General features: G+C 46.4%; 1 protein-coding gene across 3 annotated transcripts in view; it reads right to left on the reverse strand.

Moving 5' to 3' along the window:
- Window positions 1-1,566: 1,566 nt before the first annotated feature.
- The window catches only part of pfas (phosphoribosylformylglycinamidine synthase), a 112,296-nt gene continuing 98,143 nt past the window's right edge, over window positions 1,567-15,719 (reverse strand). For all 3 annotated transcript variants that reach the window (XM_078534953.1, XM_078534954.1, XM_078534955.1), the window contains exons 26-29: window positions 14,711-14,822; window positions 11,110-11,268; window positions 2,862-3,014; window positions 1,567-2,132 (exon numbers count right to left, since the gene is read on the reverse strand). In XM_078534953.1, the coding sequence (XP_078391079.1) occupies window positions 1,822-2,132; window positions 2,862-3,014; window positions 11,110-11,268; window positions 14,711-14,822 (735 nt within the window). In that variant the 3' untranslated portion in view covers window positions 1,567-1,821. The remainder of the gene's footprint in view (window positions 2,133-2,861; window positions 3,015-11,109; window positions 11,269-14,710; window positions 14,823-15,719) is intronic.

Consider the following 15,719-nt stretch of genomic DNA (forward strand, 5'->3'; position numbering starts at 1 on the left):
ATGCCAGTGAAGATGGTGCATTTTTATTTGGATGATGGGCCTGTCACAGTTAACTAGCTGACAGCATGTCCAAACTGTGAGATGTGTGAGACTTGCAGCTGTGCACGATCAGAGTGTGAGATGAAGATACAAATGTGATTGTTGATAAATTGATGGTAGGCAAGTGAAGGGGAGTGGAGGCATGGTGAATGCAGCAGTGTGTGAGGTTAATGGTGCAGTTGTTGGCATATAACTTAAAAGACTTGCATTTATATAATGCTTTTCTGGCTTTTGAAGTGTAGTCATTGTGTAATGTAGGAAGCCAATTTGTGTATAGCAAGATTCCACAAACAATAATGTAATAATAGCCACATAATTTGCTTGTGATGTTGACTGAGGAATAAATATTGACCAGGAGATCAGGGATAACTCCCCACTCATCTTCAAAATAGTGTTATGGGATCTTTTACATCCAGGTGAGAGGTAAAGACAGTGCTTCAGTTCAACATCTCATCCAAAAGACAGCACCTCTGGCAGTGCAGCACTCCCACTGTACTGCACTGGATTTTTGTACCCAGTTCCTGCAGTGAGATTTGAACCTGCAACTTCATGACTCAGAATGTTGCCAACTGAGCCACAGCTGCACCCTGATGTCTCATGTGAGGTCACTTATGGCACTATATCTGGGCGCTTAGGGCTAGACTATGGCATTAATTGCAAAGCTGACCTACTTCTACTGAGTTGGTATGGTGCTAGAGGACCTACTGGCTCTCACTAGAAGAGGACCCCCCTTCACCTGTTTGCCTCCTGGGCTGCATCAGAGAACCTTGCTGCTCCCTCTCTGGCCTGTTGCACCATTTCTCTAACTCCTCTTCCGTGACTTGAGTGCAGTTGGTGCACCCAGAATGCACCTCACCTTTAAAAACTCCCATCTGGCTTTCAGAATGACAGGCTAACTTTAAGTGGTATAATCGTTGCACAAACCTGGGGCTCCAACTGAGGTCCATAGCTACAGTCTAGTCATTTTAATTAGCAGGCTAATTATAAAAGTTTGTATGCTGCCTGCTTTCCTTTGAACAACCGCAGGTTAATGGCTAAACTATTAAATGAATACTTGTTTTTATTCATTCATGGGATGAGTGTCACCAGCAAGGTCAGCATTTATTGCCCATCCTGCATCTGCGAGCTGCCAGGATTTGGAATACCCACCTGAAAAGGTGGTAGAAGCCAATTCCATGAATAATTTTAAAAGCTTGAATTTGGGATAAGTGCCATTGCCCTTTCAAAGAGCATGACAGGCTGAATGGCCTCCTGTGCTGTAAGTTTCCACAATTCATAGGTTTCCAGCAAACCTATAGTTGTTAATTGAATTGTTTCAATCAGAAAATTGATGTCTCTCTATCGGACACTGTAGAGGGAGCTTTACTCTGTATCTAACCCTGTGCTGTCCCTGCCCTGGGAGTGTTTGATGGGGACAGTGTAGAGGGATTTTGTATCCAACCCAGTGCTGTACCTGTCCTGGGAATGTCTGATGTTGTCGTTCTCCTTGTGAATATTAAATGCATCCAAGAAGGGAGAGGAGACAGATGGTAGAAACTGAGATCAGTCTTTATTTTCAGAGATATTTTTAATGAAACCAATGACATGAATGACTCAGGACACATCTAAAACTCAACTGAGAGAGATTCTTTGGTCTCAGCCCCTTCTGAGTATAGAATGGGGGCTGAGGGATGATGGAGCCCAGTCTGAGAAATGCAGGTGGAGGAGAGTCTGCTAGGTGTGTTAGTGTCAGACATGGTGAGGTGGGAGGAAGGACAGACTCAGTGCTGGCCAGACAGATGATTAGAGACTCTGCAAACACCACTTGTGAGCGTTCTGGAACATACGTAACCATGGTGACACAGCGAGAGATTGGCGCCAGTCCTGAGGCATCCAGGGCCACTGCCAGAGCAAGGTGCAACGCTCTGGGTGAGGCATCATAGCTAGGTGCCGGCCATCGGCAGAGCAGAGAGCAGCAATGCCCAGTGGTGATCCATTGGGATTCTGGGGATATTGTTCAGTCGGGACACCAGAATCATCACAGTAACGGAGTGGAGCCAGGTTGCTTTCAGTCACCAGCCTCAGCACAGTGTCTGACTCAAATTGCATGTAACCTGCAAAAGAAATGGGAGAGAGAATGAGCACTGCACTCTGCTGGTCTGAGCACTACCCCTCTTGGCTCACATGTCTCCAGCACCAGCCCTAGACCATGACTGGAGCACTCAACCTAAGCTAGGAATTAGAGGGATACACAGTCCCAGGACCATTACTGAACACACAGGACAGGCAGCGGGGTTAGAGAGATACACAGACCCAGGGACTAATGCTGAACACACAGGACAGGGGGGCGTTAGAGAGATACACAGACCCAGGGACTACTACTGAACACACAGGACATGGAGGGTTAGAGATATACATAGACCCAGGGACTAATACTGAACACACAGGACAGGGGGCGCTTAGAGAGATACACAGACCCAGGGACTAATACTGAACACACAGGACATGGAGGGTTAGAGATATACACAGACCCAGGGACTAATACTGAACACACAGGACAGTGGGGGCTTAGAGAGATACAAGGACCCAGGGACTAATACTGAACACACAGGATGGGGGTGGGGGGGGGGGAGGGTTAGAGAGATACACAGACCCAGGGGCTAATACTGAACACAGAACCAAGTGACTGCAGTTTAGAGGGGTTCACTGAGTTAAGGACTTGAGAATACACAAGAGATTTGTCACCTGGCCATCTGGAGGCTATCAATGCTGACTCATGCATGATCCATTTTTCATCAACACCTACCACGGGCTTGTATGGAATGGAATGGTCAGTGCCTCACCTTCTCCATGGGCCACCCAGATTCCAAGTGTCGAGCCTTCCATCCCTCGCAGCAGGATGGAACTGCTCTCCAAGACGGTCACAGTGACAAAGCGGGACTCAAAGCGTCCGGAGCGGTTGTGGGTCAGCAGGACACCCGGGTGCATTTCACCATCTGAAAAAGATATTGGTCCAAGTCACACACTCACCAACAAAGCCCTGGGGTCAAGACCTCAAGACCCTCTGACCTCCAGCCTGGTCCCTCTGCCCTGACGCAATCCAAGCATGAATCAGTGAAAATAGTGATGTAGGTCAACAGGGTCATAAAAACATAACTAAGCATTAGGGTTTATCTCTGGAGGGATAGAATTGAAAAGTATGAAATTCATGCTATAGCTGTAACAAGCCCTCTGGTCTCCATATTATAAAGATGCAGAGGCACTGGAGAGGGATAGGATAACTAGAGGACGGCAAGCTCATACCAATCAAGACAGAATGAACAGACTGCGCTCCTATTCTCTTGAAAGGTCAAGGTTAAGCAGTGTTTGTATAGAAATCTTTAAAATTATGAAAGGTATTTATAGATTGGAGGCTGGTTAGCTCAGTTGACTACCATGTGCTTCATAATAATGCCAATAGCACGGGTTTGATTTTCATTTTTGGGACTGGGACCTGGCCTCCTTGCCCTGCCCTTAGTCAGGCAGAGCACAGCACAAAGGATTGAATAAAGAAATTAATAGTTGAGACACAAAGAGAATGTTTCCACTTGCAATGAACTGAAAAACTTGAGACCATCAACATTAGAGTTGATGAGTGGGTAAATGCATGGCAGATGCAGTATAATGTGGATAAATGTGAGGTTATCCATTTTGGTAACAAAAACAGGAAGGCAGATTATTATCTGAATGGATATAAATTGATAGAGGGGAAGGTGCAACGAGACCTGGGTGTCCTTGTGCACCAGTTGCTGAAGGTAAGCATGCAGGTGCAGCAGGCGGTAAAGAAGGCAAATGGTATGTTGGCCTTCATAGCCAGAGGATTAGAGTACAGGAACAGGGATGTCTTGCTGCAATTATACAGGGCCTTGGTGAGACCACACCTGGAATATTGTGCGCAGTTTTGGTCTCCTTATCTGAGGAAGGATGTTCTTGCTATAGAGGGAGTGCAGCGAATGTTTACCCGACTGATTCCTGGGATGGCGGGACTGACATACGAGGAGAGATTGAGTCGATTAGGATTATATTTGCTGGAGTTCAGAAGAATGAGGGGGGGATCTCATAGAAACCTATAAAATTCTAACAGGACTAGACAGGGTAGATGCAGGAAGGATGTTCCCGATTGTGAGGGAGTCCAGAACCTGGGGTCATAGTCTGAGGACATGGAGTCCTTACAGGAAGCAGGGTGTGAGGAGCTGTAGTCGAGGTAGCTGTGGGAGTCGGTGGGCTTGTAATGAATGCTGGTGGACAGTCTATCACCAGAAATGGCAACAAGAGGTCAAGGAAGGGAAGTGTTGGAGATTGACCATGTGAAGGTGATAGAGGGGTGGAAATTGGAAACAAAATAGATAAATTTCTAGGTTCAGCTGAGAGCATGAAGCGGCACCAATACAGTCATCGATGTACCGGAAAAAGAGTAGGAGGGGGCTTGAGTCGGACTGGAAGAAGGTATGTTCCACGTATCCCACAAAAAGTCAGGCATAAGTGGGGCCCATGCGGGTAACCATGGCCACATCTTTTATTTGGAGGAAGTGAGACAAGCTAAAGGATAAATTGTTCAGTGAGAGAACAAGTTCAGCCAGACGGAGGAGAGTGGTGGTGGATGGGGATTGTTCGGGCCTCTGTTCAAGGAAGAAGTGGAGAGCCCTCAGACCATCCTGGTGGGGGATGGAGGTTTATAGAGATTGGATCTCCATGGTGAAGGAAACTGGAAATTTTTGATATGACGTAGGGCATCAGAGGAATCGTGAATGTAGGTCCGAAGAGACTGGACTGGACAAGGCGAGAGAGAATGGAGTCAAGGTAGGGGGAAATAAGTTCCGTGGGGCAGAAACAGACTGACACGATGTCTACTGGGACAGTCCTGTTTTGGGAAGGAGGTAGAAGTGGACTGTGTGGGGTTGGGAGACTATGAAGTTGGAAGCTGTCAACAGAAGATCTCCAGAGGAGGTGAGGTCAGTGACAGTCCTGGAAACAATGGCTTGATATTCAGTGGTGGGGTCATGGTCCAGGGAGGTAGGAAGAAGTGTCTAAGAGTTGGCGCTCAGTCTCTGCGAGGTAGAGGTCAGTACGCCAAACAACAGTGCCACCCTTGTTGACAGGTTTGATAACAAAGTCAGGGTTGGACCTGAGAGAATGGAGTGCAGCAAGTTCAGAGGAGACAGGTTGGAGTGGGTGAGTGGAGAAGAGAAATTAAGACTACCGATGTCATGCTGACAGTTCTCAGTGAAAAGATCAAGAGCAGATAAGAAGCTGGAGGGAGGAATACAGGTAGGGGGAGTATTCTGGAGGCAGGTGAAAGTAGCCGTTGAATGGTGGGAGGACTCCTGCCCAAAAAAGTGAGCAAGGAGGCGAAGGCAGCGGAAGACGAGTTCAGCATCATGCCGAGCCCGAAATTCATTGAGGTGCGGATGTAAGGGGATGAGACTGACTCGTTTGCTGAGGACAGAACCTTTTGCATCAGAGAGAGAAACGTCAGATGGTATGGTGAATACATAGCAGGTACATAGGGGTGGATTTAGAAGAAGGGATGCAGCAAGAACAGCAGTCCGAGGAGTGTTGTATGTCCAGGTAATCTGGGTGGATTGTAATCGCGGGTGGATTCGAAATATGAAGGATGGAACTTCAGTTTTAATCCACATGGGGTAGTCGGAGATGGAGACAGTCACTGAGGAAGGGAATATGGCTGTGGAAGTGAGTTTTGATAAACACCTTGTCAAACACCCGGAGGGAAATGGAAAGCAATGAAGGTGAACATGGCAAAAGAGACAAACGGAAATCCTGTCGGAGAGAACAGCAGTACTTCTTCAAGGTAGGCATTCCTGGAAGAGAAGTGGCAGTCAATTAAACACTAAGATAAAAGCAAAATACTGCGGATGCTGGAAATCTGAAATTAAAACAAAAAGTGCTGGAAAAACTCAGCAGGTCTAGCAGCATTTTTAAAATTAATTCTTGGGATGTGGGCTTCGCTGGCTGAGCCAGCATTTATTGCCCACCCCTAGTTGCCCTTGAGAAGGTGGGTGAGCTGCTATCTTGAACTCCTGTAGTCCATGTGGTATAGGTACACCCACAGTGCTGTTAGGAGATAGTTCCAGGATTTTGACCCAGTGACAGTGAAGGAATATATTTCCAAATCAGAATGTTGTCGTGGGTTTGGAAGGTGCTGTTGAAGGAGCCTTGGTGAATTTCTGCAGTGCATCTTGTAAATGGTACACACTGCTCTGCTACTGCGTGTCAGTGGTGAAGGGAGTGAATTTTTGTGGATGTGGTGCTAATCAAGCGAACTGCTTTGTCCTGGATGGTGTCAAGCTTCTTGAGTGTTGTGGGAGCTGCACTCATCCAGGCAAGTGGGGAGCATTTCATTACACTCCTGACTTGTGCCTTGTAGATGGTGGACAGGCTTTGTCAGGAGGTGAGTTACTCGTCGCACAATTCCTAGCCTCTGACCGGCTCTTATAGCCACAGTATTTATTTGGTTAGTCCAGTTCAGTTTCTGGTCAATGGTAACCCCCAGGATGTTGATAGGGGGAATCAGTGATGGTAACGCCATTGAACATCAAGGGCCGATGGTTGGATTCTCTTTTGTTGGAGATGGTCATTGCCTGGCACTTGTGTAGTGCAAATGTTACTTGCTGCTTGCCAGCCCAAGGCTGGATATTGTCCAGGTCTTGCTGCATTTGGACATGGCTGCTTCAATATCTGAGTCGTCACGAATGATGCTGAACATTGTGCAATATCAGCGAACATCCTCACTTCTGACCTTATGATGGAAGGAAGGTCATTGATGAAGCAGCTGAAGATGGTTGGGCCGACGACACTACCCCGAAGAACTCCTGCAGTGATGAACTGGAGCTGAGATTACTGACCTCCAACAACCACAACCATCTTCCTTTATGCTAGGTATGACTCCAACCAGTGGAGGTTTATCCCCCTGATTCCCATTGACTCCAGTTTTGCTAGGGCTCCTTGATGCCACACTCGGTCAAATGCTGCTTTGATGTCAAGGGCAGTCACTTTCACCTCACCTTGGGAGTTCAGCTCTTTTGTCTATGTTTGAACCAAGGCTGTAATGATGTCAGGAGCTGAGTGGCCCTGGCGAAACCCAAACTGGGCATCAGTGAGCAGGTTATTGCTAAGCAAGTGCCGCTTAATAGCACTGTTGATGCCAGGTAGATGCCAGTGTTGTAGCTGTACTGGAACAGCTTGGCTAGGGGCACGGCAAGTTCTGGAGCACAAGTCTTCAGTACTATTGCCAGAGCCCATAGCCTTTGCAGTGTCCAGGGCCTTCAGCTGTTTTTTGATATCACATGGAGTGAATTGAATTGGCTGAAGACTGGCATCTGTGATGCTGGGGACCTCCGGAGGAGGCTGAGATGGATCATCCACTCGGCACTTCTGGCTGAAGATTGTTGCAAATACTTCAGCCTTATCTTTTGCACTAATGTGCTGGGCTCCCCCATCATTGAGGATGGGGATATTTGTGGAGCCTCCTCCTCCAATGAGTTGTTTAATTGTCCACCACCATTCACTACTGGAAGCGGCAGGACTGCAGAGCTTAGCTCTGATCTGTTAGTTGTGGGATCACTTAGCTCTATCTTTCACTTACTGCTTATGCTGTTTGGCATGCAAGTAGTCCTGTGTTATAGCTTGACCAGGTTGACACCTCATTTTTAGGTATGCCTGGTGCTGCTCCTGGCATGTCCTTCTGCGCTCTTCATTGAACCAGGGTTGATCCCCTGGCTTAATGGTAATGGTAGAGTGGGGGATATGCTGGGCCATGAGATTACAGATTGCGTTCGAGTACAATTCTGCTGCTGCTAATGCTGATGGTCCACAGAATCTCATGGATGCCCAGTCTTAAGTTACTAGACCTGTTCGAAATCTATCCCATTTAGCACGGTGGTAGTGCCACACATGATGGAGGGTATCCTCAATGTGAAAGTGGGACTTCATCTCCACAATGATTGTGCAGTGATCACTCCTACTGATACTGTCATGGACAGATGCATCTGCGGCAGGCAGATTGGTGAGGATGAGGTCAAGTATGTTTTTCCCTCTTGTTGGTTTCCTCACCACCTGCCACAGACCCAGTCTAGCAGCTATGTCATTTAGGACTCGGCCAACTTGGTCAGTAGTGGTGTTACTGAGCCACTCTTGGTGATGGACATTGAAGTCCCTCACCCAGAGTACATTCTGCACCCTTGCCACCCTCAGTGTTTCCTCCAAGTGATGGTCAACATGGAGGAGCACTGATTCATCAGCTGAGGGAGGGCAATCAGTCCCTCAGCAGGAGATTTCCTTGCCCACGTTTGACCTGATGCTATGAGACTTCATGGGGTTTGATGTCGATGTTGAGGACTCCCAGGGCAACTCCCTCCCCACTGTGTACCAGTGTGCCGCCACCTCTGCTGGGTCTGTCCTGCTGCTGGGACAGGACATACCCAGGGATGGTGATGGTGGAGTCTGGGACATTATCTGTAAGGTATGATTCCATGAGTATGACTATGTCAGGCTGTTGCTTGACTAGTCTGAGACAGCTCTCCCAATTTTGGCACTAGCCCCCAGATGTTAGTAAGGACGACTTTGCAGGGTCGACAGGGTTGAGATTGTCTTCGTCATTTCCGGTGCCTAGGTCGATGCCGGGTGGTCTGTCTGGTTTCACTACTTTTTTGTTTTGTGACTTTGTAGCAGTTTGTTACAACGGAGTGGCTTGCTAGGCCATTTCAGCGGGCATTTAAGAGTCAACCACATTGCTGTGGGTTTGGAGTCACACGTAGGCCTGACCAGGTAAGGATGTCAGATTAAAAGCAAAAAGCTGCGGATGCTGGAAATCCAAAACAAAAACAAAAATAAAAATACCTGGAAAAACTCAGCAGGTCTGACAGCATCTGCGGAGAGGAATACAGTTAACATTTCGAGTCCGAAGGACCCTTCAACAGAACTAAGGAAAAATAGAAGAGAGGCGAAATATAAGCTGGTAAACCTCTCCTCTTTTTCCTTAGTTTTGTTGAAGAGTTATACGGACTCGAAACGTTAACTGTATTCCTCTCCGCAGATGCTGTCAGACCTGCTGAGCTTTTCCAGGTATTTTTAAGGATGACAGATTTCCTTCCCTAAAAGGTATTAGTGAACCAGATGCTTTTTTACAACAATCAACAATGGTTTCATGGTCATTATTAGACTTTTAAATTCAAATTCCACCATCTGCCATGGTGGGATTCAAACCCAGGTCCCCAGAGCATTACCCTGGATCTCTGGATTACTAGTCCAGCGACAATACCATTACACCATCGCCTCCCTCAAGAGAGGGGAAGAGAGAAACAGAATTAACGTTTCGAGTCTATATTACTTCTTCAGAGAAGTAGAAATGTGATGGATTTTTAAGAGGGGGTGGAGCAAGATAGAAAGTCAACTAAGGAGAGATTGACAAAGATATCATGGACACAGGGCAAAGGGTGTTAACGGTAGTGGTAAAGTCTAAAGAAGGTGCTGATAGTGGCATAAAGATAACAGCTGAGCAGAACAAGGGTCACCGCTCTGTGAAAGCACAACCTAGAAACCAAAGTCCTGTGGGGGGGTCACGGTGGTGGTTGGGGAAAAAGGAGAATGATGCCACCACCAAACACATCTTCCCCTCACGCACCGGTCAGCATTCAGTAGGGACCGTTCCCTCCAGGACATCCTGGTCCACTCCTCCATCACCCCCAACACCTCATTCCCTGCCCATGGCATCTTCTCATGCAATCGCAGAAGGTGAAACACCTGCCCCTTTACCTCCTCCGTCCTCACCGTCCAAGGGCCCAAACACTCCTTTCAGGTGAAGCATTGCTTCACTTGCACCTCCTTCAATTTAGTCTACTAATTTCGCTACTCCCAATGCGGTCTCCTCCATATTGGGGAGACCAAACGCAGACTGGATTACCACTTTGCAGAACACCTTCAGTCTGTCCACAAGCATGACCCAGGCCTACTTGTTGCTTGCCATTTCAACACACCATCCTGCTCTCATGTCTGTCCTTGGCCTGCTGCAATGTTCCAGTGAAGCCCAACGCAAACTGGAGGAACAGCACCTCATCTTCCGATTAGGCACTTTATAGCCTACCGGACTTAACATTGAGTTCAACAACTTCAGACCATGAAATCTCTCCTCTATCTTCACCTTTTTTTTAATCCCTTTGCTCCTTTTTTCTTGTTTTTTTAGTTTTAAATAAAAATAAATTTTTAAAAAACTTAAAATTATGTATTCATTTTTTGCATCCTTTTTCCCCAAACAACCTCCGCTATCATTAACACTCCCTTTGCCCCGTGTCCATGACATCTTTGTCAATCTCCCTTTAGCTGCCACTCATCCCTGGCTTTCTATCTTGCACCATCTGCTGCACCTCCTCTTAAACAGTGTAAAATCCATCACATTTCTATTTCTCTTCAGCTCTGAAGGAGAGTCATACAGACTCGAAACGTTAACTCTGTTTCTCTCTCCACAGATGCTGCCAGACCAGCTGGGTTTTTCCAGTATTTTTTGTTTCCATTTCAGATTTCCAGCATCCGCAGTATTTTGTGTTCATTGCAGGTCCTTGGCTCATTATCTGCTGAGGCTTCACCCTGAGCTGCTTCTGTCATGTGGTGATTTGCCATTGCCTTCCACTCCCGGGGCAGGGTGAGGAAGCAGCTCCAAAGTCGACCTCAGCCAGATGGTTGGTGTTATTCTGATCCACACTCAAGCCATCTAACCAAGTGAGCCAATCGGGACCTAGTCACCAAGAATGTAACAGGAAGTTCAGGAGAAACTTCTTGACTGAGAAAGTGGAACTTCCTACCACAGTGAGTGGCAGAAATGAATAGAATTGACACATTTAGGAGGGGCTAGATAAGCAATTAAGGGAGAAGTGATAAGAGTTAAATGAGGAAAGTCAGGAAAGGCTCCGGTGGAGTATAAATGCTGACATGAACGAGTTGGGCTGAATGGATTGTCTGGGTCATATATTCCACGTATTCCGATGTTATACATGTGACACATGAAACAGGAGAGTGAACCAGGGTCTGAGATGTTCTCACCGTTCAACATTTCTAAGTCAGGTTCAGAAGCCACCCAGCCGAGTAACGCCATCAGTTGGCACCCGTTACACACGCCCAGGCTGAAGGTGTCCTGTCGGGAACGGAACTTGGAAAACTCGTCATGCGCAGCAGGATTGAATTGTACTGTTGCAGCCCAACCTGTAGGAGAAGAAACAGGGAGGAGGATAAAGGATGGGGCAAGCACACAGCAACACTGACAAGCAGGTTAGTGAAGGTTAAGAGAGTAAAATGTCCCAAAGACGCTTCCTAAATTTCCCCACTGATTAAATATTCCTGTTCCTGTATTCCCCACTCAATAAACATTCCTGTTCCTATATTCCCACTGGTTAAATATTCCTGTTCCTATATGCAATGTGATTGAATATTCCTGTTCCGATATTCCCCGTGATTGAATATTCCTGTTCCTATATTCCCCGTGATTGAATATTCCGGTTCCTATATTCCCCATGATTAAATACTCCTGTTCCGATATTCCCCGTGATTGAATATTCCTGTTCCTATATTCCCTGTGATTAAATATTCCGGTTCCTATGTTCCCCGTGATTGAATAACCTGTTCCGATATTCCCCGTGATTAAATATTCTTGTTCCCATATTCCCCGTGATTGAATATTCCTGTTCCCATATTCCCCACTGATTAAATATTCCTGATCGAATAGTCCCCATGATTAAATATTCCTGTTCCCATATTCCCCACTGATTAAATATTCCTGATCGAATAGTCCCCATGATTAAATATTCCTGTTCCCATATTCCCCATGATTGAATATTCCTGTTCCTATATTCCCCATGATTAAATATTCTTGTTCCCATATTCCCCGTGATTGAATATTCCTGTTCCCATATTCCCCACTGATTAAATATTCCTGATCGAATAGTCCCCGTGATTAAATATTCCTGTTCCCATATTCCCCGTGATTGAACATTCCTGTTCCTATATTCCCCATGATTGAATATTCCTATTCCTATATTCCCCATGATTAAATACTCCTGTTCCGATATTCCCTGTGATTGAATATTCCTGTTACCATATTCCCCGTGATTGAATATTGAATATTCCTGTTCCTATATTCCCCATGATTAAATACTCCTGTTCCAATATTCCCCATGATTGAATATTCCTGTTCCCATATTCCCCGTGATTGAATATGCGTGTTCCTATATTCCCCGTGATTAAATATTTGTTCCTATAATTCCAGTGATTAAATATTCCTGCTCCTTTCACAGAATCACACGGTGCAGAAGGGGCCCTTCGGCCCATCGAGTCTGCACCGACACGTGAGGAACACCTGACCTACCTACCTAATCGCATTTACCAGCACTTGGCCCATAGCCTTGAATGTTATGACGTGCCAAGTGTTCATTCAGGTACTTTTTAAAGGATGTGAGGCAACCCACCTCCACCACCCTCCAACGCAGCGCATTCCAGACCGTCACCACCCTCTGGGTAAAAAAGTTTTTCATCACATCCCCCCTAAACCTCCTGCCCCTCACCTTGAATTTGTGTCCTCTCGTGACTGACCCTTCAACTAAGGGGAACAGCTGCTCCCTATCCACCCTGTCCATGCCCCTCATAATCTTGTACACCTCGATCAGGTTGCCCCTCAAGTCTTCTCTGCTCCAACGAAAACAACCCAAGTCTATCCAACCTCTCTTCATAACTTAAATGTTTCAATCCAGGCAATATCCTGGTGAATCTCCTCTGCTCCCCCTCCAGTGCAATCACATCCTTCCCATAATGTAGTGACCAGAACTGCACACAGTACCCCAGCTGTGGCCTCACCAAGGTTCTATACAACCGCAACATGACCTCCCTACTTTTGTAATCTATGCCTTGATTGATAAAGGCAAGTGTCCCAAGTGCCTTTGTCACCACCCCACTAACATGCCTCTCCGCCTTCAGAGATCTATGGACACACACGCCAAGATCCCTTTGTTCCTCAGAACCTCCCAGTGTCATGCCGCTCATTGAATACTTCTTTGTCAAATTACTCCTTCCGAAGTGTATCACCTCACACATTTCAGGGTTAAATTCCATCTGCCACTTATCTGCCCATTTGACCATCCCATCTACATCTTCCTGCAGCCCAAGACACTCGACCTCACTGTTAACCACCTGGCCAATCTTTGTGTCATCCGCAAGTTTACTAATCCTACCCCTGACTTAGTCATCTGTGTTGTTTATATAAATGACGAATAATAGGGGACCCAGCACAGATCCCTGTGGGACACCACTGGACACTGGCTTCCAGTCACTAAAGCAGCCTTCTGTCATCACCCTCTGTCTCCGACAACTAAGCCAATTTTAAATCCACCTTATTAAAATAACCTGTATCCCATGTGCATTTGCCTTCTTTATAAGTCTCCCACGTGGGACATTGTCAAAGGCTTTGCTGAAATCCATATAAACTATATCAACTGCACCACCCTCATCTACACACCTGGTCACCTCTTCAAAATATTCAGTCAAATTTGTTAGGCATGACCTCTCTCTGACAAAGCCATGCTGACTATCCCTGATCAAACCTTGCCTCTCCAAGTGGAGATAGATTCTCTCCTTCAGAATTTTCTCCAATAGCTTCCCTACCACTGATGTGAGACTCACTGGCCTGTAGTTCCCTGGCTTATCTCTACAACCCTTCTTAATTAGCGGAACCAGGTCCCCGTGGCCAGAGAGGAATTAAAATTTTGGGTCAGAGCCCCTGCGATCTCCTCCCTTGCCTCCCTCAGCAGTCTGGGACACAAATCATCCGGACCTGGAGATTTGTCCACTTTTAATTGTCACCTTGTCACTCCCTATGTCAATTTGCTTAAGAACCTCACAGTCTCTCTCCCCGAGTTCCATACCTTCATCCTCATTCTCTTGGGTGAAGACGGATGTTGAAGTATTCGTTCAACACTCTACCAATGTCCTCTGGCTCCACCCATAGATTGCCCCCTTGGTCCCTAATGGGCCCTACTCTTTCCCTGGTTATCCTCTTCCCATTGATATACTTATAGAATATCTTGGGATTTTCCCTACTTTTACCAGCCAGAGCTTTCTCATTTCCCCTATTTGCTCTCCTAATTGCTTTCTTAAGCTCCACCCTGCACTTTCTATACTCCACTAATGCCTCTGCTAATTTGCTTTCCTTGTACCTGCTAAAAGCCTCTCTTTTCCTTATCATCGTACCCTGAATATCTCTGGTCATCCATGGTTCTCTGGGCTTGTTACTCCTTCCTATCACCCTAGCGGGAACATGTTGAGCCTGTACCCTCCCCATTTCCTTTTTGAACAGCCCTCACTGCTCTTCTGTAGATTTCCCCACAAGTAGCTGTTCCCAGTCTACCTTGGCCAAATCCTGCCTTATTTTACTAAAAGCTGCTCACCCCTCTTCCAAAATAATTATTTTACTTTATTAGCACTGATTAAATATTCGTGTTCCTATTTTCCCCACTGATTAATTATTCGTGTTCCTATATTCCCTGTGATTAAATATTCCTGTTTCTCTAATCCCTGGTGACTAAACGTTTCTGTCATCATAATGCCCATGAATCCATATTCCTGTTTGTAAAGTTGTATGTGCTGATTTAGTTCCTACCTTTTGCTGAGCCCAAGACGTCAGCGTAGCTGAAGCCTCCGACGAACACTACTCCTCGGAAAGAGTCCAAAGTCATTCCGGAACAGATGTCTGTCATCGTCACATCCCAAACCTAATTGGGAAAGGAGCAGGCTTTCACTTAGTCTTGATCCCAATAATTTCACTGTGACTCCCGTAACTAAAATATCCACTTGTCACAAAACCGCCATGGAAGACACCCACTCCTCCTCATGTGCACCATGTACAAGATGCACAGCAGCCATCTGCAAAGAGTACTTCAAAAGCATCATCCAAACCTGTAACCTTTCCCACCTTGTTGGACAAGGTTATCAGGCACCTGGCAACCCCAGCAAACGAAACATCCCTTCCAAGCCACACACCAACCTGACTTGGAACCACATTGCCGTTCCTTCACTGTTACTGGGTGGAATCATCCGAGATTCGCACTGTGCGGTAGCGGGTAGGCAAAACGACATTTTACCTGCTGGCGGCAATAACGGTTTGTACAGTCATAAGGTCATAGAGTTATACAGCACAGAAACAGGCCCTTCGGCCCATCGTGTCCATGCCGGGCATCAAGCAGCTATCTATTCTAATCCCATTTTCCAGCACTTGGCCCTTAGCCTTGTATGCTATGGCATTTCAAGTGTTCATCTAAATACTTCTTAAATGTTGCAAGGGTTCCTGCCTATACCATCCCTTTAGGCAGTGTGTTCCAGATTCCAACCACCCTCTGGGTGAAAAAATTTTTTCCTCAAATCCCCTCTAAACCTCCTGCCCCTTACCTTGTTATTGACACCTTGCTAAGGGGAAAGATTTCTTCCTATCTACCCTATCCAAGTCCCTCATAATTTTGTATACCTCTATCCGGTTCCCCCTCAGCCTTCTCTGCTCCAAGGAAAACAACCCTAGCCTATCCAGTCTCTCTTCATAGCTGAAACGCTCCAGCCCAGGCAACATCCTGGTGAATCTCCTCTGCACCCTCTCCAGTGCAATCACATCCTTCCTA

The sequence above is a fragment of the Cetorhinus maximus genome, unplaced genomic scaffold (assembly GCF_964194155.1).
Source record: "Cetorhinus maximus unplaced genomic scaffold, sCetMax3.hap1.1 HAP1_SCAFFOLD_162, whole genome shotgun sequence".
NCBI lineage: Eukaryota > Metazoa > Chordata > Chondrichthyes > Lamniformes > Cetorhinidae > Cetorhinus > Cetorhinus maximus.